The sequence below is a fragment of the Marmota monax genome, unplaced genomic scaffold (genome assembly GCF_021218885.2).
Source record: "Marmota monax isolate L192 unplaced genomic scaffold, Marmota_monax_Labrador192_F-V1.1 WCK01_AAM20220418_F8-fsc00080, whole genome shotgun sequence".
Taxonomy (NCBI): domain Eukaryota; kingdom Metazoa; phylum Chordata; class Mammalia; order Rodentia; family Sciuridae; genus Marmota; species Marmota monax.
Genome location: NW_026694750.1, coordinates 2,339,896 through 2,364,629, shown reverse-complemented (window position 1 = coordinate 2,364,629; position 24,734 = coordinate 2,339,896). Strand labels below are relative to the sequence as shown.

At 44.6% G+C, this 24,734-nt stretch overlaps 1 protein-coding gene across 4 annotated transcripts in view; it reads right to left on the bottom strand.

Annotated features, from left to right (window-relative positions):
- Positions 1–24,525, bottom strand: part of Clstn1 (calsyntenin 1) — a 64,542-nt gene extending 40,017 nt beyond the window's left edge. For all 4 annotated transcript variants that reach the window (XM_046424518.2, XM_046424520.2, XM_046424519.2 and 1 more), the window contains exon 1: positions 24,399–24,525. In XM_046424518.2, coding sequence (XP_046280474.1) covers positions 24,399–24,489 — 91 coding nt within the window. In that variant the 5' untranslated portion in view covers positions 24,490–24,525. The remainder of the gene's footprint in view (positions 1–24,398) is intronic.
- Between the last annotated feature and the right edge of the window lie 209 nt (positions 24,526–24,734).

The following is a 24,734-nucleotide window of genomic DNA, read 5'->3' as shown; positions in this document are numbered from 1 at the left end:
CTGCTGCCAGGTGTCTAGAGGCCCACCCTACTCCCCACCTCCCCACCCCCACAGTGAAGAAAATGCTTCCAGATTTTCAGGACTGCTTCCTTAGCTCCAACTTTCTACTTCCTGGTTGCCCTGCTAACACAGGCCAGCTGGTCTGGGATACTAATTTGCCTTAAATGCTAATGATTACCCACCCTTGCACTCTGCAAAGAACTTTAATTATTGCATATAAAAGTAGAAACTATGGTAAGAAATACAGGAATTTCTTATATAATACAGAAATACAGGAGCAAAATACCTTTGGAATAGAGCCCTTTAACATCCCTCAGTTCAGTTCCTCTGTGTGTGTGCGTGCACAACTGCATGCTCAACACTGGGGATTGAACCTAGGGCACTCCACCACTGAGCTACAAGTCTAGCCCTCAGGTTTTAAATTTTATTTTGAGATAGGGTCTCACTAGTGTTACTGTTGGGGTGCCAAGCTGGGGTCCAGCGCCTTGGTGTCCTAAACAAAGAATTAATTGTTACATACAGTAACAGGCAAAGTGACAGTGAAGGTGAGGGCAGCACCCTGTGAGGTAGAGAAGTGGGCTGAGCAAGAGAGGCTCAAGGCCCCAGTGTCTGGAAATCAGAGTCTTATGTGCTGAGCTTTGGGTTGGGTCTCTTCCCTACACAGACCTTATTGAAGACCTTATCCAATCTGCTCCCATAGGTTACCTTATGACGCCTGATTAAAATATCATCCACTTTCCCCCCATTGTTTACTTAGAAAACCTAATTAGAACACTGTCCACTTTATTCCCATTGGTCATTTTTAAATATCCAACCTGTGGTGGGAGTTGTCATAGTGATAAGTCCGCAGGCGGAGCTGTCATGGTAATGGGACTTATCCTAAACAAGGAGGCAACTTGTCTCCCTGTCTGGTCCTCCAGCGGCATCTTTGTCATACCCTGCCTCCACCATCTGGGTGTCCCTGAACCTAAGCTAAGTTGCTGAGCTAAGTTGCTGGCCTCAAACTGTAATCCTCCTGCCTCAGCCTCCCGAGCACCAGGATTATACAAGTGTGAACTGTGGTGAGTCAGGTTTTTAACAGATGCCCATGAACTCCTACAACGCCAATCAGAAATCCAACTGTGGAACTACAAGCCGCCACAATCTCCTTAAACTTGCTATTTTGCAATGTTATCAGAAAACACAGGCCAGGCTTGCCCTTTTCTTTCTTCTTTATCATTATCACATTTGTCTTGAATTAAATTAGGACAGGGCGCTGTCCTGAATGGCGACTAACAACGTGATTTCCAACTCCTGTGTATGCTTTTTTAAGACTCCTGACCTTCATGTACAATGAAAAACTTTATCATACATAGTTTTTAAAAGGCCACACAGTATTTAAGACATGCTGACATTCATTATCAATGCAAAAAGTTCTTAACAGCTGCTACCCAAAATACCACCACAAGCTAAGATTGCCTAAGAAATCCATAAATGCTAGTTAGAGGCGGGGGGGGGGGATCAAGATTCTGTCCTTGCTCTTTTTTTTTTTTTTTGGCACTGGGGATTGAACCCAGGGGGGGCTTTACTACTAAGCCACAACCCCAGCCCTTTCTTGTTTTCTATTTTGAGATGGGGTGTCACTAAGTTGATCAGGGCCTTGCTAAATTGAAGAGCCTGGCCTTGAACTTCGATGGGATGACAGAGATGCATGCATCACCACACCCAGCTTGCTCCTTTGTTGTTTATGTTCCTAAAATACTAAACACAGCAAGATTAACATTCTTACGTTATTTGTAAAATAGTTAACATTGCATGAAAAACACAGAAAATGAAACTGCTTAAACATTTTGCCACTGAAACTCTCAAGAAGCACATTTAATTTTATTAGAAAGAGCAGAATCAATACAATGAGAGAACTAGATCCAAGATGGGGGAGGACATGAAGGAAAAAGAAAGGTTCACACAGTTGGGTAGGGTGGCACACGCCTATAACCCAGCTACTTGGGAGGCTGAGGCAGGTGGATCTCAAATTCAAGGTTGGCCTGGGCAACTTAGTGAGCCCCTGTCTCAAAATAAAAAGGACAGGAGATGTAACCTAGTGGTAAAATGCCCTGGGTGTTCAATCTCAGAGAGAGACAGACAGGCACACACCTCACCCTTAGTGTCTCGGGTTCTAGATCCCAGGACACCGAGAGGCTAGCCGGTAGCGCCGCCAACCTGCATTGCAGCCCATCTGGAAGGAACCCATGAAACACCCAGAGACGTGATCTATGAACTGGGAAGAAGATGGAAACAGCCACCTATGGCTCCAAGGGTTTGACACTGGGGAGGACAAAGGCCTAGTGGTCCCTGTGCCCTTAGAGGAAGACAGGAAATCACAAGGGTTGGTGACAGCCTCCACCAGAACAAGTTATCTAACCATTTTCCCCTCTGTGAAGGGTACCAGGGAAGCCCAACAGAAGCTGGAAGAATAACACCAGCCATAGTTTAGCTAGCGCCGAGCATCCGCTAAAAACCTGACGCACCAGTTCATCTGAAGCCCAGGATGGCGCTCTGGATGGCACCCTAACCGTGGCAAGACACCCGAGGAAGCTCCTCCCGAGCTGAGACCCAGAAGGAAAGCGCGAGCTGGGAACCAAACAAAAGGACTTGCAATGGGTTAATGGCCACCCCAGAGGTTGCTGAAGAAGGGCCCCTGGAAACCTGGACTAGCCCATCACCTGGCTCTCCTCAACCGTCCGCCGTGTTGGATTCCAGAACAACAGGAAGCCAGAGTGATGACAGGAAGCCAGAGTGACAGGACGGGACACAAGGTGGAGTGAGGAATCAGAAGCAAAGGGCAGAACGGGCAGAGGGGCCAACAGCGACCAACAAAGGCAAGGACCCGCCTCCAGCAGAAACCAAGGTCAGGGGCTAGGGGCTGGGGGCTGGGTCAGGCCCTGCCCCTCCATTCCGCCCGCCCTATACAGGGGCCTCAAACCCTGGCCCTCTGCAGCAACATCACACCATGGAGGCCCCCAAGCGAAAGCAGCCAGGCACCTGGGGGAGACTGGAAACAAAGTCACAGGAAGAACCACTGAAGGAAGCAGGAGCCTGGCTTGGAAATGCCAAGAACTGGCCTGGCAGGAGGGCACAGGAACTGCTCCCTTTGGCAGCGGGCTTCTACTGCTGGTTGGCGACTCCCCAGTCAACTACACAGAAGCCAGCACGGCGACCCAGGAAAGGCTGGAGGAGCCAAATATAAGGTCAGCCTCAGCAAGGAAGCAAGACCCTATCTCAAAATAAAAAGGGCTGGGGATGTGGCTCAGCGTTCACACTGCTGGCTTCAGTCTCAGTACCAAAAATTAAATAAAAGAAAATAAACTACATGGGCTTGCCGTGTGACCCAGTAATTCCACTCCCAGATGTGCATACCTGAAAGAACTGAAAACAGGCACTCAAACATTTACCTAGGAATATTCAGAGCAGCAGTATTCAAAATCCCAACAGGAGGGAAAACCCAGAATAAGCATCAACAGATGAATGCCTGTATATCCACACAATAGAACCATTTTTTAAAAAATGAAATGAGATGGCTACAATACTGACAGACCTCAGAAACACGAGGCCTGCTGGAAGAAGTCAGACACAAAAGGTCATGTCTTGATTCCGAGACAGGGATTTGGAAAAAAAGGAGAGATGGAATCTCAAAGGAAACACCGGTGAACCACTAAAAAAAGCGTGCACCATGGAACTCCACCCTGGTCCACCTCCAGTCAGCCCCAAACACTCACCCCACCAACCAGCCACTGTCTCCCCTCTGGAGACCTCTTCATTCTGCACCTTTCTTGCTTCACCCCAAAAGCATCCCTCTTGAGATGGCCCCAGTTCCCTTGGATGTGTGTCTATTTTCCTAAGTAACCCTGTCTGCCCTGGATTGCCCTGCGCCACGATGCTTTTCTATCAGGTTACACCAAGAACACTGCTGGTCCTGAGCCAAGGCCCCCCACTCTCCGGGAACTCTTGGGACCCTTCTTCAGACACACCTTCTCACACGACAATTCCACTTACAGGAGTATCCAGAATAAGTAGATCCACAGAGGCAGAGCAGGTCAGTGCCCACCAGGCGCTGGGGAGGAGTCAGGACTACGTAATGGTGTAAGGCTTTCTTTCGTGGAGATGAAAATATTGTAGAACTAGATAGAAACAGTGGTTATACAACACTGTAAATAGACTAGATACCACTGATTTGTGTATTTTAAAATGTTATAATGGGGGTAGGGGTGCAGCTCAGTGGAACAGCGTTTGCCTAGCACAAGTGAGGCCCTGGGCTCCATCCCCAGTATTGGCAACACACACACAATCAATCAATCAATCAATCTCTCTCAATCTCTCTCTCTCTCTGGGGAACTTGTGGTTTCCAGCCCTGCATATAAGGAGGGTGGGAGTCCACCTCTCTGTCCTAAAAATGAGTAAAAAGTGGGACAAACTGAAAAATTAACAACTCTTCTTTGGCAGAGAAAAGAGGCTGCAGGACACACTGCTGCCCCCAAACTGGAGGCCCAAAGGTGAAGACAGAGATGCACAGCTTACAGGGCAGAAGCTCCAGGGGCAGGCCGGGTAGGCAGGCTGCCACAGCACACTACAGGAGATCTAAGGGCACAGGCGGAAAGGGAAAACCTCGGGAGACTTGGTGGTAAGGGAATCCCAGGCTTCTGAGAGTTGTAGCTCAGGGCCCTCCAGGTCCTCACAGTCAGTATCAGAGAAAGCTCAGGATGTGTGTCCAGCAGGGGAAGGGAGGTGCTGTGACTCTTGACAGCGCTGTTCCTCAAAACAGTGCTAGGGAAGAGCCTGCCTCTCCCACTGGAGGCAAGGGGCGCCACTGCTGAGCTATATCCGGCCCGGACTCTGCTCCTAACACCTGAGCTTCTGTAACAGAAATAACTCAGTATCTTTTTTTCCCCACTGGTGGTGGTAGTAAGGATTGGACCCAGAAGTGCTCTACCTCCGAGCTAACCCCCAGCTGTTTTTTATTGTAAAGCAGTTTCTCACTGAGCTGCTGAAGCTGGCCGCTAATCTGCAATCCTCCTGCCTCAGCTGGGTTTACGGGCCTGTGTCACTGTGCCTGGCGCGATGTCTCCTTTTGTCAGACAGACCACAGTGAAAGTAAAGTAGAAATCAATAATAGAAAATAACACGGAAACTCCAAAAACACTTGGAAGTTAGACAACACACTTCTAAATAACACATAATCAAAGAAGAAATCTCAAAGTGAAACTTTCAAACACTTTGAACTAAATTAAAATGAAAGGCAACTTCTCAAAATTTGTGGGAGCTAGGGGTGCAGTTCAGTGGGAGAGCACTTGCCTAGAATGCACAAGGCCCTGGGTTCAATCCCAGCACAGGGGGGAAAAGAAAACAGTACTGAGAGAAGAAGAATTTCCAGCACTGAATGCAGACACATAATGGCAACTCAGTCAACAAGGGACCACATGTGACAGTGGTCCCATAAGATTATAATACAGCTGAAAACTTCCTGTTGGCTGTTGTAATGTCACAGCACAACGTGTCATGTGTTTGCAGTAATCCTGGTGTAAACACACCTACCACACTACCTACCAAATAAAAACACAGCATGCACAATTACATACAGTGCACGATATTCAATAACTACAATCAACAACTTTGCCCCTGGTTTATGTATTTTCTGTACTTTTTACTGTTATTTCAGAGAGTACTTCTCCTATTTAATAAAAAAAAATAAAAAGCTGTCAACAGTGGCAGGCTGTTGCCATAGGATACAGTGACTCCAGGCGCACTGCTGCCCCAGGACCTCGCAGTAGGCCAGAGGTGGAGATGGGAGAGAAGCAGATCCCAAGCCCCTGCAGGCCTGGGCCGAGGTGTGGGCGTGGCTTCATCTAATAACAAAACAGTTTAAGTAAAAAATAAAAATAAAAAAAACTTTCACTAGAAATGCAAACTGAGCATAGGCGTTCAGCAGGCTACACCACCCAGCTCTGTGTACTCCACGATGTCCCCTCAAGGGCTACATGGCCCAAGGACACAACTCTCAGGATTTGTGTCCATCGTTTGACGTAAGACTCAATCTCAGGACACTAGAAGAAGGTCAGCAAGTTAAAGATCAGCAAGCAGAAGAAAGAGGAATAAAAACCAGGGCAGAACGAGTAAAGCTGAAAACAAGAAGTCAACAGAAAATCAACAAAATCAATTTTCTTTGAAAAGATCAAGAAAGCTGATAAGCCTCTACTCAATCTAAGAAATGACGCAAACCACCAGCATCAGAAATGAGAGGACATCACCGTAGATCTCAGGAATGGGATAACCCAGATGAAATGGACCCACTCCTCGAGAGACACGTCTGCCAAAACTGACACGAGAAACACACAACCCAAACAGATTAAAGACACTAAGAAAGAGGCTGGCAGTATAACTTGGTGGCAGAGCTGTCACCCACATGTGAAAGGCCCTGGGTTTGATCCCCAGTACCCTGGCAAAAGGGACCACACACCTGTGATTGGTCATCACAGATCAAAGTAAAACACAAAACTTCAACTGGGTGTGGTGACCCATGCCTGTAATCCCAGTGACTCATAAGGCTGAGGCAAGAGGATCACAAGTTCAAGGCTAACCTGCACAGAATCCCAGGCTCAAAATGAAATATAAAATGGGCTGGGAATGTAGCTTAGTGGTAAACTATCCCTGGGTTCCGTGTCAAGTACCCCTGATACCACCACCCCAACAAAACTACAAAACTAGACGTATAGAGAGGAGAAAACCCAGATGACCTGTGTATGGCGACTGCAATTACCTTTCAAGTATTACATAAAAGGCATGATCCTTGAAAGAAATTATTGATAAAGAAATTATTAAAAATAAATATTCTGCCAGGTGCAGTGGCACATGCCTGTAATCCCAGCAGCTCAAGAGGCTGAGGCAGAAGGAGCACAGGTTTAAAGATATCTCTGGGGGCTGGGATTGTGGCTCAGTGGTAGAGCACTCCCCTAGTACGGGTGGGACCCAGGTTCGATCCTCAGCACCACATAAAAAAAATAAAGGCATTGTGTTAAAAAAAATAAAAACAATAATAATAAAAAGCCTCAGAAACTTAGTGAGACCCTGTCTCAAAATATAAAAAAGGGCTGGGATGTGTGTCTATGGTTAAGAACCCTTGGATTCAATCCCCAGTACCAATATATAAATAAATATTGTGAGCTAAGCCTGGTGGCACACACCTGTAATCCCAGTTACTTGGGAGGCAGAAGCAGGAAGATCACAAGTTTGAGGCCAGCCTCAGCAACTTAGAGAAACCCTGGCTCAAAATGAAAAGTAAGACATAGTTCAGAGGTAGAAGCACTTGCCTTGCATGTATGAGGTCCTGGGTTCAATCCCCAATATCGCAAAAATAAATAATATAAAGGTTCTGCTCTGCAAAAGGCCCTGGCAAGAAGAAAGACAAGCCACAGACTGGGGTAAAACATTTGCAAAAGACACATCTGATAAAGGACTGTTATCAAAAACACAGAAAGTTCTTAAAATTCAACAATAAACTGGGTGCAATGGCACACACCTTTAGTACCAGCTACTCAGGAGGCTGGGGGAGACCAGGAATTCAAAGCCAGCCTGTGCAACATAGCAAGACACACTCCAAACAAAATTACTCAACAGTAAGAAAACAATCTAATTTTAAAATGAGCAAAAGACAGGGTAACAGACTTCTCACCAAAAAGCTCTACAGAAGGCAGGTAAGCATATGAAAAGATATTCCCTCCAGAGGCTGTGCTATTGGGAAATGAAAATCTAAACAAGGAGACACCCTATTAACGGTCAAAACGCTCCCAACGGAAAACATCAAGTATCTGAAGACAGTCGCCAAAGACCAGGGAGATGTGAAGCCACAGGAACTCATTCACTCATTCACAGTTGGAAGGAATGCAAAAATGCACAGCCCCCTTGGAAGGCAGTTGGAAAGTTTTAACAAAATTAAAAAAAAAAAGTTAAAAAAAAAAAAAAACTCTAATGATATGGTCCAGCCATTGTGCCCCTTGGTATTCACTTGTGGAGTAAATGTGAAACTGAAAATTCATGTCCATATACCACAATGACGCCGAAGCTTTATCCAAAACTGCCAAACTGTGGAAGCAACTAAGGTGTCCTTCAGTAGACAAGTGGATACATAAACTGTGGTACATGCAGACAATGAACTGCTGCCAAGTGCAAAAAAGAAAGGAGACAGTGTGCCACGAGAAGACCTGGAGGAGCGTAGCTGTGTGTCATGGAGAGGAGCCAAGGAGAAGAGGCTGCACCCCAGGAATTCCAGCTGCAGGATGTGCTGGGAGGGCAAGACCGGGAGACAGCAGAAGGACCAGCACCCAGGGCCTAGGGAGGGTGGAAGGAGCACATCCAGAGCAGTGCCACGGTTCTGCAAGCCACCACGTCTGCCCAACCCACAGAATGCACAGCCGTGGTAAGCTGTAATATGAACCATGAACGTGGGTGACGGCGACATCAGCGCAGGTTCACTAAGCCACCACAACGAACACACTACCTGGTGCAGCCTGTTGACAGGAGGGCTGGGAGCAGGAACAGTAACATGGGAAATTTCTATACTTCCTGCTCAGCTTTGTGGAAAACATAAAGCTGTGCAAGAAAAGTAAAGTGTTTTTTTTTTTAATTTACTAAAACTTATTTAAAATCATTCATTGTTACATAAATTACAATACCTTTATTTTATTTATTCTTAAGTGGTGCTGAGGATCAAACCCAGGGCCTCACATGTGCTAGGCGAGCACTCTACCTCTGAGCCCAACCCCAGCCCAGCAAATGTGTTTATAATAGTGTTGTAAATACTCTACAAACTTCATTCTCCTAACAACTCCATGAAATAGATGTTGTCATAATCCTCATTTTACAGATGAAGAAACTAAAGCACAGAGAAATTAAGCCACCCCAGATCCCACAACTATTGAGCAGCAGAGCTGGGATTAGATCTGGATAGTCGGCTCCAGAGCAGGGGCTGGTGCTGGGAACGGTTCCACCCGCTCCTGCAGAGCCTAAACACTGTAGGGACTGGGGCAGAACAAAGAGAGACTTTCTGACCACAAAGGTTGCCCTCCAAAATGAAAGGGGCTCCCTGGCAAGAGGGGCTCCACTAGAAAACAGGGAATGGGCGCAAACGCTACAGAGCCTCCTCCATCAAATCCGCACATCACTTCTGAAGCTCTGGTCGACGCAACACTGACAGAGCACAGCGTGCAAATATCCCAGATGTCTCCATTAAAAAGTGCTACAAGGGGCTTGGGTTGTAGCTCAGTGGAGCGTGCTCGCCTAGCATGCAGGAGGCACTGGGTTCGATCCTCAGCACCACATAAATGTAAAATAAAGATATTGTGTTCACCTAAAACTAAAGAATAAATATATATACATATATATATAAAGACTCAAGCCTTCCCCCACCCCTAATCTCAGAGCAGTTTCTCTCACCTGTCAGTTCTTTTTTTTTTTTTAAATATTTATTTTTTTCAGTTTTCGGCGGACACAACATCTTTGTTTGTATGTGGTGCTGAGGATCGAACCCGGGCAGCACACATGCCAGGCGAGCGCGCTACCGCTTGAGCCACATCCCCAGCCCCACCTGTCAGTTCTTTTAAAAAAAAAAAAAAAGTGCTACAAAACCAGGGCTGGGGTTGTGGCTCAGCAGTGGAGCGCTCCTCTAGCACATGCAAGGCCCTGGGTTCGATCATCAGTACCACATAAAAATAAATAAACAAAAATAAAGGGATCTTGTCCATCGACTTCTAAAAATACACATTTTTTAAAAAAGTGCTACAGGGGCTGGGGATGTGGCTCAAGCGGTAGTGTGCTTGCCTGGCATGTGTGCGGCCCGGGTTCGATCCTCAGCACCGCATACAAAGAAAGATGTTGTGTCCGCCAAAAAAACTAAAAAATAAATATTAAAAAAAAAGTGCTACAAAACTGAAAAGAATGTGGCTTTGTTCAATGATGTACTATTTATCCAAACCTTCTAAAACTCCATTCCCATTTTATAATTTGCCTTCCTGGTTTGACTGTAGAGTCACCCACGTGAGTACTGCCTGAACAGTCTCCACTACTGGAGGACGGGGCTGAGCTTGCCAGGCGGGGCTCTCCCCACTGCTGCTCCTTGCTCCCTGTGAGGGCAGAAGCCTCCACTGTTTCCTCTTTGGTGAATGGGCCAAGTTAACTGGTCTGTTTTCTTTTCTGTGAGTATGTGCTTGTGATACAAGGATTGAGCCCAGGGCTGTTCTACCACTGAGCCACATCCCCAGCCCTTTTTATTTTGAGACAGGGTCAAAGTTGCTGAGGCTGGCCTTGAATTTATAATCTCCCTGCTTTGGTCTCCCGAGTTGCTGGTATATTGTGGGCTAAATGATTTCAAAATTTTCTTCCATTTCTAAAATTCTAGCCATATAATTCAGAAGCTGATATTGTAGATAAATTAGCAGATTTTTTTCAAGTTTAAGGATTTTTAAAAAGTACTTAACATTTTAATGCAATAATATATAAGTAACCAGAACTTTCCTAAGTAGGAAGGCAAACAGCCAGCCTTTAAAAGTAAAAGCCTCCCACATAAAAGGGTAGAGAGGATGAGATGCTCTCTCAAGGAGAAGCCAGACTCATGAATGTAGCTGGGAATTACTGAATTACTGAGATCTGGGATAATGCCAAAACAAACAAACAAACAAACTGCCCTGAACCCTAGCACCCAGCTTTTCCCACCAAGGTATGAGGATTCCCGAGTAAAGCAATTCTGAGGAAACTCTAAAAGCATTCTCAGGAAAACAGAGTGAACAATAGTTATAAAAATGAAAAGATTTTACAATGCAAGCAACCAGGTTGGGGGCGGGGTTAGGTACTGGGGATGGAACCCAAGGGAGCTTTACCAAAAGCCATATCCCAGCCCTTTAAACTTTTTACTTTGAAACAGGGTCTCCCTGGATGGCTGAGGCTGGCCTTAAAATTGCAACCCTCCGACCTCAGCCTCCCAAGTCACTGGGATTATAGGTGTGCGGCACTGCACTAGGCTGAAAGCAATCATTTAAAGGTTTCAAATAGGCCACCTTGTGAAGACAAATGGTAATGTTTTTGTTAATAATTAAACTTTTTTTAAAAGCCTTGATTTTTTAGATTGCATAAAAATATTAAAGCGAATAAGTATATACTACCAAAGAATAAGCTTCACAAAACCTGACTTTGATGTTTACTTACAGTTTTCACCAATCTTTGCTCTCTTCCTTATTAAAAAAGTGGACATGGTGGCACACACCTGTAACCCCAGTAACTCAGGAGGCTGAGGCAGGAGGATCACAAGTTCAAAGCTAGCTGCAGCTACTTAGTGAGGCCTAGTACTAAAGAGAAAAAGAAAACCAAAGTAATAACCCTCAGGCACACCTGAGCCTGACTCCACATGGACGGACACTGTCCACCTGTAAGGACCCTCAATAGGCAGCAACAGTATCTGCTTAAGTTACAGGCAATGCCAGGCCTGGACCTGACTTTGCCCCCCTTCCCCACCTAAGAGAGCAAGGAACTCTGTAAATAACAAAGTGACATGGTTACATGAAGAAGCAGAATTACTTTTGTGGGAGGTAGGTAGGGGTGGTAACTGGGAATTGAACCCAGGGGTGCTTAACCACTGAGCCACATCCCCAGCACTTTTGACATTTTATTTTGAGACAGGGTCTAAGTTGCTTAGGGCTTTATTAAACTGCTGAGGCTGGCCTTGAATTTGCAATGCTTCTGTCTCAGCCTCCGGATCATACTCACTGGAATTCCCTCTGGGAATCACTAGGATTATATGTGTGCACCTCTGCACCTGGCTCTTATTTCTTTTTCACATGTAAGGAAATCATTTGTAAGTTTTAGTTTGCAACTTCACTGCTTAGAAGCCATTTATGAGCAACTTATCCCCCAACTGTACTGTAACATCAACTGCTGCCCAGAGTAGTAGTTAGAGCATCCTCTGAGGACTCCTGGAGTCCCAAGGCCACCTCAGGGGTCCACAAAGACTCTCTTTTTCAACTGCATATGGGTGAGGCTAAATTTTCTTCATCTACTTCAACCAAATAGCAGCAACTGACTGAATGTGGAATGTAGCTGACTTCTAATAAACGAGACATCAGAGATTAGCAAAAACAGAAGTTGATGCTATGCTTCTCCCTAAATTGCCTTTGTTTTCTTTTGTTCTGAGATACTGAGGGTCAAAACTAAATCCCTGTGTTAGCTAGAAAAGTGCCCTACCCCTGAGCTATAACCCCACTCCTCATACCCTCTTTTTTGTTTTAAAAAAACATAGTCATTGGGGCTGGGGCTGTAGCTCAGTGGTAGAGAACTTGCCTAGCATGCGTGAGGCACTAGGTTTGATCCCTGGCACCACATAAACAAATAAAAGTATTGTTCATCTACAACTAAAAAAAAATTTTTTTAATGGTCATTTTTTTTTTTTGAGAGAGAGAGAGAGAGAATTTTTTTAATATTTATTTTTTTGTTTTTTTTTCGGCGGACACAACATCTTTGTTTGTATGTGGTGCTGAGGATCGAACCCGGGCCGCACGCATGCCAGGCAAGCACACTACCGCTTGAGCCACATCCCCAGCCCTCATTTTTCATTAAAAAAAAAAAAAAAAGGTTAAATTACCATGTTGTGGGGTTGTTACTGTTCCCAATAAATTAATCATCAAATTATTTAATGGGTCCTCACTTTTAATTTCTAATACAGTAAGTATGGACAGATAAAAATCCACATGAACAGGGGCTGGGGTTATGGCTCAGTGGTAGAGCACATGCCCCACATGAGTGAGGCACCAGGTTCGATCCTTAGCACCACATAAAAAATAAATAAAATAAAGGTATTGTGTCCACCTACAACTAAAAAGTATTTTTAAAAACCCCACATAACCACAAGTTCTTCAGTCTTCAAGAATTTCTGAGTACAGGGTGATGATACCAATTTGGGAACCCCAAAAGATGGACCACACAGAATCTACTATACCCTTTAAGAGATTATCTGACACACTTTACCTGGTACAAACATTTTGTTTTGTTTTATACTATTTGTGATTGCCCAGGCTGGCTTCAGAACTCCTAGGCTCAAATGATCCTCCTGCCTCATCCTCATGAGTGCTGGGACACTGCACCCACCCTTGGTACAAGTGTTTGCTGAATGAATGACATTAAGAGAATGGCATAAAAACTCTATATAGAGCTGGGAGTGGTAGCTCAGTGGTAGAGTAGTGGTCTAGCATGGACAAGGCCCTGGATTCCAAAAAATTCCAGCACCACTAAATAAATAAGTTGTACTATAAAATATAATCACATTTTGTTTAACACTTTACATACATTTTTTTTTTAAAAAAGAGAGAGAGACTTTTTTTTAAGAGAGAATTTTTTTAATATTTTTATTTTTTAGTTTTCGGCGGACACAACATCTTTGTTTGTATGTGGTGCTGAGGATCAAACCCGGGCCGCATGCATGCCAGGCGAGCGCGCTACCGCTTGAGCCACATCCCCAGCCCTACATAAACTTTTAAAAGGTAAAAAAATTGAAAGGCTGGGTATGTAGCTCCGTGGTAAAATGGTCAGTCCCTAGTACTGCCAAACACACACATACACACACACACACACACGCACACACGCGCCACTTTTTAAATTTACCTTAGTGAAATACTTCTACAAAAGAGTAAATTTAATTCATACAGATTCAGAGACTTGGAAGATTCAAGAAATGCCTTTACTTTACATATATGTAAATTTACATATATACAAATGTATATGTACATTTACATACATTGTATATATTGCATATATAATACTTATTTTACATATATAATTCATCTATTTATTTATCTACAGTACAAGGGACTAAACCCAGGGGTGCTCTACCACTAAGCTACATTTGCAGCCCTGTTTATTTTATTTTTGGTAATAGGAATTTAACTTAGGGGGATTTTATCACTAAGTTATATCCCTGGTCTTTTTTATTTTGAGACAGGGTCTCAATAAGTTGCTCAGGGCCTCATTAGAATTTGAGCTGGCCTTGAATTTGTGGTCCTCCAATCTTAGCCTCCCAAGCTGCTGGGATTACAGGCATGCGCCACAATGCCAAGTGATATTTTTTACTTTCAGACAAGGTCTTGCCAACTTGCCCAGGCTGACCTTGAACTTGCTATCCTCCTGCCACAGCCTTCCAATTAGTTGGGTTTACAGAGTAGATGAGCATATAGGCATGCACCACCAAGTCCCTCCAAGGAACACTTTTAAATACACTCATAAATTAAATTATTTGATGAAATTATTTGAGTCCATTAAGTTCATCTGACCATTGGTTGTTCCTTTAGTAAGTACTCACATTAGAAAGTACTCCCTAGAAGGTACAGTTCCTGTGTGGTGGACCTGCCCTGCCCAGCTCTGCCCAGACCCTTCTCCGCCTCCTGCACTTGTCCCTGCCCCCAGTGTACGACCTGGGCATCCGTAGGTCCTTGGCTCACCTCCTCTCTTTGGCTTCCTTTTTCCTTCTGGAGACCATGATGGACAGGCCACTGTCCCTCCTTTCCCTCTCCCTGCAGTCAGAACTCAAGCCCATGGGTTCTCCCTCCACCCTGGCAACCTTCCTTTTCCTTTGTCTCTTCTTCATCCCATGTGACCCTGGAGCAACTGGCATAGCTGCTGCTCCTGAAAAATCTTTCAAAGGGACCCTACCACTTTCCACAAAACCATAAGGGACATTTCATCACTGTGGTGTAATCACTAATACTGTGATGGGTGTGCACGTGTGAACGCCCCGGGTGCCCACTCGGGACAGGTTAAATAGGTTTCTGATGGTTGCTTCTGGAGCTTACACCATTTGTAACAATGTTTCCATGGGGAAAATACAATTTGTGTTCCAACTTGAACTCCTTAGGGCTCAATATGAGTTGCCTTTTCAGGTCATCTGAGAATCAGAAATTACTCCAGTCCCAGGAAACAATGTATCAGAACAAAACTGGGTGGAGGCAGCTGAGTTCAGGGAAAAAGTGATATGGCCTAGGTCTGAAATCCCAGAGGCTGAGGCAGGAGGATCCAGAGAGCAAAGCCAGACTCAGCAATTTAGCAAGGCCCTAAGCAATTTAACAAGACCTTATCTCAAACAATAAAAAGGGCTGGGGATGTGGCTCAGCTGTAAAGTTTCCCTTGGTTCAATCCCCAGTACACGCCTCCCCCCGCCCCCCCCCCAAACACACACACACACACACACACACACACCCTGAGTATTCAAGAGAGAAGATTTCCATCAGAGCAAAATGAGATGTGGCCTAACTGGGGCTTCTCAGAGGTGGGGGTCCTGCCACTGCCCTCTGCACCAGCTTGCCTCAGCTTTCCTCCCTGGGTTTCTAAAAGGTAAGAAAGTACAGTTAGTCTGTAACCCCAGCTGCTCAGGAGGCTTAAGCAGGATCAAATGAGCCCAGAAGTTCAAGACCAACCTGGGCAACACAGCAGGACCTCATCACAGCAAAAAGGAAAGAAGAGGAAGGAGGGGCAGGGACAGAAGAGGAGGGGAAGGGCGGGGAGGAGGCAGGGAAGGGAGGCACTGGCAAGTGGGGACTTCTGCCCCCATCCTTATTTGTCCCCTAACCCTCTGAGCTCAGTTTCTAGATAAGACAGAAACTTCAGGAATCCCTCCTGTACTTCTCCCTCAGGCCTAAGTGACCGCACTGTTCTCCATTTGCCCTTGGCTTTTCTCTGTCAGGCCTGAAAACCCCTTAGGCAGACCCAGCTAAGGGTCCCATCCCTCTCAGCACCTCCCTGAGAAGGGTCAGAATGTGACCCACATTCACACTGGACATGCACCACTCAGCCACACAACCACTGAGTGGACACCTGAACGCCCTCATTCACCTGACCTTCGGCCATTTTCCTGGGTCAGCACCTGGCCCCGGATAATCCATTCCAATCTCTGCAGTCAGGCCTCCTGCACTGCGCATCCTGAAGGTTGTTAAGGACCTCTGAGTCACCAACCCCACAGGGCCCTCTGTCCTCACAAGTTCACTGCTGTCTCTAAAACCTAGACTGCTGACTGCATCTACCCAGAATGCTCATTCTATACACCTCCTGGTTCCTCTGTTCTCTAGTCCCTTCCCTGACTCCAATGACCCTGACAATAATCTAAGGCACATGTCACATGAAATGAGAGAAACCACACAGGCCAGCTGTTCTGACCCACTTGCCATAGCATTACTTTTACAAAGCAGTGGTAACCAGGCACAGTGGTGCACGCCTGTAATCCCAGCGGCTCAGGAGGCTGAGCAAAGCCAGCCTCAGCAAAAGGTGAGGCACTAAGCAACTCAGTGAGACCTTGTCTCCAAAATACAAAATAGGGCTGGGGATATGGTTCAGTGGTTGAGTGCCCCTGAGTTCAATCCCCAACACCCGCCCCTCAAAAAAAGCAGTGGTAAAAAGCTCAAGCTTTTTAAGAATACTCAGAATAATTTAAGAAAAAACTGGGCGAATAAACTCAACCAACTGAATAAGCAAATATATATTAATCACTGGCATGAATGACCTCTTTAAAACAATATTTTATTCAAATACAAATGTTAGAGTTATTAAAATTACCGGAACAGAGGCTAAAGTTGTGGCTCAGTAGTAGAACATTTATATAGCACATGTGAGGCACTGGGTTCAATCTTCAGCACCACATAAAAATGAATAAAAACAAAGGTATTGTGTCTATCTATACACACACACACAAAAAAAAAAAATTAGGGCTGGGGCTGTGGCTCAGCGGTAGCACACATGCCTGGCATGCATGAGGCACTGGGTTCGATTCTCAGCACCGCATATAAATACAATAAATGAATATGAATAAAGGTCTATCAACAAATATATATATATATAAAATACAGTGACCGGAACAGGAGAGAATGTTGTATTGTGAAATCATCTAGGGCTGGGGATGCAGCTCAGTGGTACAGTGCTTGCCCAGCAGGTACCATACCCTGGATTCAATCTCCAGTTCTGCCTACCCCCCATAAAAAAGAAAAGAAATCATGTCCTAGTTTAGAAAGTTTTAAACATGTCAGATTTCATACCCCCCCAAAAAATTGTCCTTTTTTACTTTGTATTTGTTTTCGTTGGAGAGAGAAGCACACACTCCCTACCACTGAGCTGCTCCTCCAGGCCCAACATTTACTTTCTACAGAGAGTCTGAATGTTCGGAACATGCATACCAGTTGCTTCTCAGCTAAGCAGGAGCAGGCTCTCATATGCTTAGGTATGGACTTTTTAAAACCCTTGCCAAGTGAACTACCAGAACCCCAAGCAGACATGGATGGATTTACAAAAAACTCAGAAGCAAGATTGGCCCTGGCAACTCAGGGCTTTGTGATCCAGTGGGAGGATCATCTAGGTGCCCTGCCATCAACAGCACTAGCAACTGACAGGCTCCAATGCTGTGAATGGCTGCAGCCCACCTGTTAGTGCCCCCACTGTTCCTTCTGCAAGTTAGCCCAGAGGAGGCCAGGAGTAAATTAAATTCGAGGCAGTGCATTTTGCTACTTACTACTTTGATGAACATCTGAAATGCATAGCAGAAAAAAAGATTAGGGATTACCCAAGAATTTTAATTATTTCTGTTATCCCCTTCACTGATTCCATACGTAACAGGAAACTGGCATGAAATAGTCAAGGTATTTTATTTTATTTTATTTTTTTTTTTTAGTCAAGGTATTTTAAAGGTAAACATAATCTATTTGACACAAGGGCTTTAATCCCCCAAATCATAAGTGACCTCATTCCTCAACCTCTACCTCCCATTTGTTCTCACCATCTCTTGTGAATTGGTTTAATCTCTTTCCTCGTGCTGGAGACAGAAAAGCAGAGCCATGTCCACCCTGAGGCTACTGGGGAAGAAAAGGCTAGAGTCTTGGATGGGGGGACCAGCTGGAAGGGGCAGCTGGGGGTGGCTGGGCACTGGCAGAGGAGGACTGGTTCTGGCAAACACCTCAGAGCTGGGCCCACATGCTGACCACTGACATAGCCCAGAGGTAGCCCACCCTTGGCATGCAAGAGGCCTGGGTTCACTCCCCATACCACAAAGAAAAAGAAAAAGATGTACTATATGAGAAAAAAAATTTTTTTAATATTTTATTCTTTTTTTAGTTATAGATGGACACAATATCTTTATTTTATTTTTATGTGGTGCTAAGGATCGAACCCAGGGCCTCGCATGTGCTAGGCGAGTGATCTACCACTGAGCCACAACCCCAGCCCAGGAAAAACTTTTAGTAAGAGCTCAGAATAAATGTCTGTTACATTGTAAGTAGGTATTGAACAAAGATGACATTCATTTTTACTGAGTTTTAAAGTGCATTTTGAGTCCAAAGACATCTAAGTGTTTTATACTATGATTGAAGATTAGGTAAATAAGGAATAATTAAAGAATGAAATCAAAAGACCAAAATAATTAACTAACTGTACTTTTTCAGTCAATTAACATAACAAAAAAATGTAATGAATGAGGAAATATCATTTTTTAAAACTAGTCGTAGTTTAGGAATTCTAGTGTTTTTTTTAAGTCCCTTTCATAAAGTTCAACCCTGTTCCCATCCCTAGGTACTTACTCTGCAGTGTCCCCAGCCCTGAGCCTGCAGCACCGAAGGGACTCGTTTCCAGATTGGCAGTAGACACGAGGCCTCGGTGTGGGCCACGTGCCCTGGGCCTCTCAAAGAGAGAGGGGGCAAAATCAGAGCTGTAGGCCTGGACACCACAGAGAAGGAGGAATGACTAGATGCCATCCTAAGGAAAGCTGACCAGAGTCCTTAACAAGAGTTTTTAAGAAAATGTCATTTTGTGAGCCAGCAAGTGCCCAGCGCCAGGGAAGTCCACACAGCTGAAGGACACACTCTGTCAGAGGCTGTGGAGAAATGTTTCACAGGGAAGGCTCCGTAAGCAACAAAGCACAGAACTTTCAAAGTTCCTTCCAACTCAGTCCAAAGCTCTGGGCAGTAAGGACACTGGAGACAACAGCGAAGGCAGGAACTGGTTGGATGAAATGCCCCTTTGCCCCAGAGCAGGAAAAAAAATCAGCAACTTAAAATCTGAAAACTCAGACGAAGGCTGAGATGCAGCTCAGTGGTATAGTGCTTGCCCAGCACATGCGAGGGAGGGAGGGAGGGAAGGTCTTAAGTGGGTTTAAGCAGAAAAATGCTCCTGTAAAACCAGGCACAGTGAGTGAGGCAATCCTGAAATCCTAGCTATTCAGGAGGCTGAGGCAGGAGGATCCCAAGTTCAAAGTCAGACTGTGCAACTTAGACTGTCTCAAAATAAAATTAAAAAGGCTGGGGATGTAGCTCAGTCATAAACATCCCTGGGCTCAACCTTTGCACCCCCCCACCCCCAAACACACAAAGTGGATGTAGGAAAAGATGTTTTGTTCAAAACAACAAGTTAAAGTACAGATCAAGGCAGACTTGAAAAATAACAAATTCAATATGGAGTTCTTGTCAAAAGAGAATTAGAGTGGTCCAAAAACAGGTGACTGAAACATAATATTCACATCTGACCAAAAAGGAAAACACGGATCTTCCTTCGGTGTGCTACCACAACTCTTATTTTTTTTTCTTTTTTAGTTGTTGATAAACCTTTATTTTGTTTATTTTTTGGTGCTGAGAATAGCACCCAGTGCCTCACACATACCAGGCAAGTGCACTACCGCTGAGCCACAGCCCCAGCCCTACCACGCAATTCTTATGGGCTCTGGAAAGGAAGGAAATTAACTTCATACGTGCTTTAGAAGTTTATAAGATGATCTGAATTCAGTTATTTTGAAGTAATTGAATCTTTGCCGAGAACCTTTAAAAATAAAAAAGACTTAGCAACGGATCTTGTGAATTTTTAATCTAATAATATCTCCCTAAGGCTAAAAAAGAAAATTAGCAAAAATATGTCTAACACATAAGGGAGAAAAGACCTATCAAATCCGGGACAACAGAAAGCAGCACTCCAATCCTGATATGGTGGCAGCTATATAGAGTTGGGCGCAAGGAAGGGTTGTCACAGTCTGGTGTTCCTATCTGGCCTCTGGATAGCCTCTGCTGGTGTCAAAAGACACTTGTGGTGAAGGCTTTTTGCTTTTTTAAACAATAAGAATATGACTTTGCATAAATCATTTCCACTAGTCTTGAGTTGGTATTTTCTGATGCTCTATTAAAATATTTCATAGAAATTAACATTTAAATTTTCATTTATAAAGACACAGTATTTTTTTGTGCAACTCTTCTGACAAACCAACACCAGAGAAAAACCAAGCTACAAAGATCTGATCCCTCAACCAGAATACAGGAAAGATGCTTGTGGTAGTGTTCAGATAATCAGATCTTCAATGTTGCTTCAACATTTACGAACAAAGATCTAAAAAAATTACCATTTTCCTGTCCTAGAAAGCAATAATATAAATACTCCAAATCATTTTAAGTGCTCTAAAATTTTAATATAACTCTGGTTTCTCGTTTTAAACATTCATATGTGGTTTCATAAGCTTAACCAAGTCCCGAAATTAGTGCTATGAAATTATAGCTTTTTTTTTTAATTATAGCATTTTCTAATTTCAATGTAAAAATAATGTTGTATTTTAATAAAATTTCGTTTTGGTCATATTCTTCAAATCCGAAACTGGAATACTAGTTGCTCTTTTCAGCTTACAAATCAAACAATGCAGGAGCTGGGGATGTAGCTCAGCGGGAGAGCCAGTGAGGCCCTGGGGCCCACACCACCAAGAGAAGGGGGAAGAAAAAGGAAAGAAAATCAAACAATACCAGCACAAATAATACATGACCTGAGCTCCTAAGCCTTTCTTTTGAAAAAGAATCCCCATAAAACTATTTGATTTTACGCTCTTTCTCCTAGAAATATAAGATGAATTTCAGCTAACTAAATATTCCAGTTAATCAAGCTGAAGCTCAAAGAGGAATACCTTCAGAATCAGTAATATTTTATTATTTCTTCAGCAGTTATAGGTTCCCCATTGAGATGTTACTGACCTTCAGCATTTAAAATGTCAGGAAAAAAGAAAACAAAATAAAAGCATTAGACTAAGGGTAATACTGAACTCTATATTCAAATGGCTTTTTTTCCCAATATTGCTTCTAAGAAAGGAAAGGAAATTAACTTCATACGAGCTTTAGATAAGTTTAGAGGTTTATAACTCATATTCTTGTTGTTGTTTAAAAAAGAAAAGAAATATAGTACTTTTAAAAATAGACCCAAGGTGGGGGCTAGAGCGCTTGCCTAGCATGTAAGGCACTGGATTTGATCTTCACCACCACAAAAAAATAAAGATATTGTGTCCATCTAAAAATACATAAATAAATAAAATAAAGACATTATGTCCATCTACAACTAAAAAAAATACTCAAAATGGTAGCAATAGCTTTCATAAGGCTCAGCCAGATTTTTATGGTCCAATATCCCCAACACTGCAATCAACAGAAAGGATCCTTGAAAAATTCCTACTGATGAATTCTCTTAACCATGTTGCAGAATTAAGTCTACTTTAAACCCCTATGCATGTTTGTAACACTTTCTGCAGTATAACATTCACAGTATGTAATACTTTTTTCAATACATAACATTTATCTGTCCAGTGAAAATGGGTATGTAAAAACACTATGCTGTCTACACAGAAATACAGTCACCCATTCATTCATTCCATCATACCACAAATACTTCATGCCTACTGTGTGCCGGTGAAAGGACACAGGCCAACAAAACCCCCTTCCATGTCTGGATATACATCGTACCGGGAGGAAACAGAAAATAGATAACAAGGCATGTCAGAATGCATTAAGAGCTATGGAAAAATGAAAAAGGGAGGCCAAGAAGAAACAATCCAGGGATTCTGGGAGGGAGATGAAGTTCCAAACAGGATGGTGAGGAGAGGTCTCACAGAGAAGTCTGTGCAAACTGGAAAAGTAATGGTGAATATTATTTTTTTGACTTTGAAGTACACTACATAGTTTCATTTACTTTTATATATTCATACAGCTATTTTCTCTACTAATTTCAACTTCCTGATCTCCATAACTATAGGGAAGACAGGCTGCCTGCTGACAGGGCCATCCAGGGCACACCAAGCATAGTTCTAATATTTTGGCTTACTGGATGTTTTTTGAAAACTATTGCTAAAATTGAAGTGAAATTTTGGGAGGACTGTCTATGAAGCATCTAACAGTCGCATGCAATTTATATAAAGAAATCTATCATTTCCTACATAAGTTTTATGTGATCTTTATTCATTAATGATTCAAGATAGCTGGAGTATGAACAGCAAGCAGCTCATGCTATTCTGTCTTGTGGCAATAAAAAGAAATTAGATATTAGGCTGAAGGTATAACAAAGTGGTAGGGTACTTGCCTAGCATTCTCTGGGCCTGCGTTCTAACCCCAGCACTCAGGGGAGGGTGGGGTGCAAATCAGACATTAGCTGAAATGATGATCTTTTCAAATGAGCCCATAGAAAGTGCCTCCACAAATTGCATATTTACGTATAAAATTCATTTGTAGCATTTCAAAATGAAATTGTTTTATTAGCATTTCATGTAATATTTATGAGACATTTTCTAACATGGAAGATAAAAAGACAACAAATGCAACAGAATAACTGATGTTTAAAATTTTTATTCTGAACACAGGGAATCCAGAAGTCGTTCGACTGCAGCAAAAAAAGCACAGAGAAAACTAGCAGATTACAAATGATTCTAGCACTCAGCACATCTTCCCCAGAAGACTTCTGTCAGTCCACCATAACAAAGATAATCAAGAGCTAAAGTCTACACCAACTGTTTAACCAAAGTAATTAAGTAACAAAGAGCAAATGCAGGTGTGTGAACTTTAAAAACATGGATTTTTGGCAAGAAATGTTATCACTGACTAAACACACTTGAACTTTTCCCAAAATACTCAATTCAAGCACATATTTTTTAAATGTGTACGTATTTCCCAAGAGAAGGAAGCAAAAGTCTTTTTTTTTTTTTCTTCCCTTGGATTTATTCCTCTTTCAGACCTCCATTTCACATCTGGAAAGAACATTTCAAACTTAGCTTGATGTAACTTTTAAAAATCAAATCGAGGGCAATTAGATACATGGAGACTAAGACCTAAATTTAACAGAGTCCACAGAATGTTAGAAATGAAATAAAAGTATTCAAAGTTTATCATGTTCATGTGAAGAAAGGAACATTGGAACAAAAGATGCATTCGCCTCTTCTGCCCTTTAATTAGTGAACACCATACTTCTTTCCGTATGGCAAGCCGAGAAGAAAACAAGAATTATTTTAAAGCTTGCTAAATTGGAATATGGCCATTTCATCTAGACTTCTTATAATTTTCCCCCTCAAATTTTCCTTTTTCAAAAAAAAAAAAAAAATCAGAAGAATAAATTCAGGTCTCTGTGGACAACACCTAGATTACTTTGCTCCAAGGCCAAGGAAAATGTTTACGATTTCTAGATCCATTCGGAAGCCCTGTATCTGCAATGCGTAAGCTTCTGGTTGGCAAGATCAGTCAATATCAGAAAGCATGTAACGTTTAAAAGGTTAAGTAGATGAAGGTAAGGTTAAGAAATAACAACCAACTGGCCAACAAATGTTATTTGCCATCTAACCATAAAATAATTTAGGTCTTAAAATCCTAACCAACGTTTCTGGCGAGGCCACCTAAGCCGTGCACGATCGGCATTACCGTCACAAACCCCGCAGGAGATGCACATTTGTGACACCTGGTGAGACCGCGGTCGCGAACCTCATCACGATATCACCTTTGGGTGAAAAGGAGGGAGGGGAGCGAGAAGTTTCAGCCTCCGCTCGTTTGGACCAGACGTTTACAGGACTCGGGGAGAAGGCGCAAAGGGGCGAAGTCGCGGTGTCCGCGGCGCAGCGGCAGGGACTCAGGATCTGGGGAAGGGATGCGGAGGAGTGAGTGGGCTCTTATGTAAGCACACACCGAGCCCCGTGCGTGCACCCCCGGCTGAGCCCACTCGAGCACTCACACGCACACCGCATCCCCCCGGGGTGCGTCCCCAGCCTGCCTGCGCGGCCGGACCCTGCGGCCCGTCTACCCAAATCGGCGCAGCCACCACCCAGGGCTGCGCAGGGGGCGGCCGCGGCCGGGGTGCCCCGCCCGGGCCCGAGCCTGGCTTCCCGGGGGCATCCGCAGCGCGGCCCCCGGCCTCCCGCGCCCGGCCCGCGCGGTGCGCCCCCGAGCACCCCTGCCCCGCCGCGACCCTGCTGCCCGCGCCGGCCCGACGCCTGCGTTCGGCTCCGAGCCCGAGCCCCGTCGCGGCTCCCGGAGCTCGGACCCGACTCCCGCACCCAGACCGAACGCCCGGCCCGGCCCGGCCCCGCCGCTTACCTCGCGCGGCCCAGACCCCGCCGCCGCACAGCAGCCCGGCCAGCAGCAGCCCGGCGGCCGGGGCCAGCGCGGGCGCAGGGCGGCGCAGCATCGCTCGGGCTCCCGGCGCCGCGGCCGGCCGGAGGCGGGAGCGGCAGGGAAGCGCGCGGGACGCCGAGCGGGGCCCTCGCGGCCCGGGGCCGACTGCCTCGCGGCGCGGCGAGCACCGGGGTCCGAGGAGGAGCCGCCGCCGCGGCCGCCGTGACGCTGGGCCGCGCGCTCGGCCGCGGGCGCCCTCCCTCCTCCGAGCAGCGCTCCGCTGGAGGCTGAGGCAGCAACTAAGATGGCGGCGCTGCT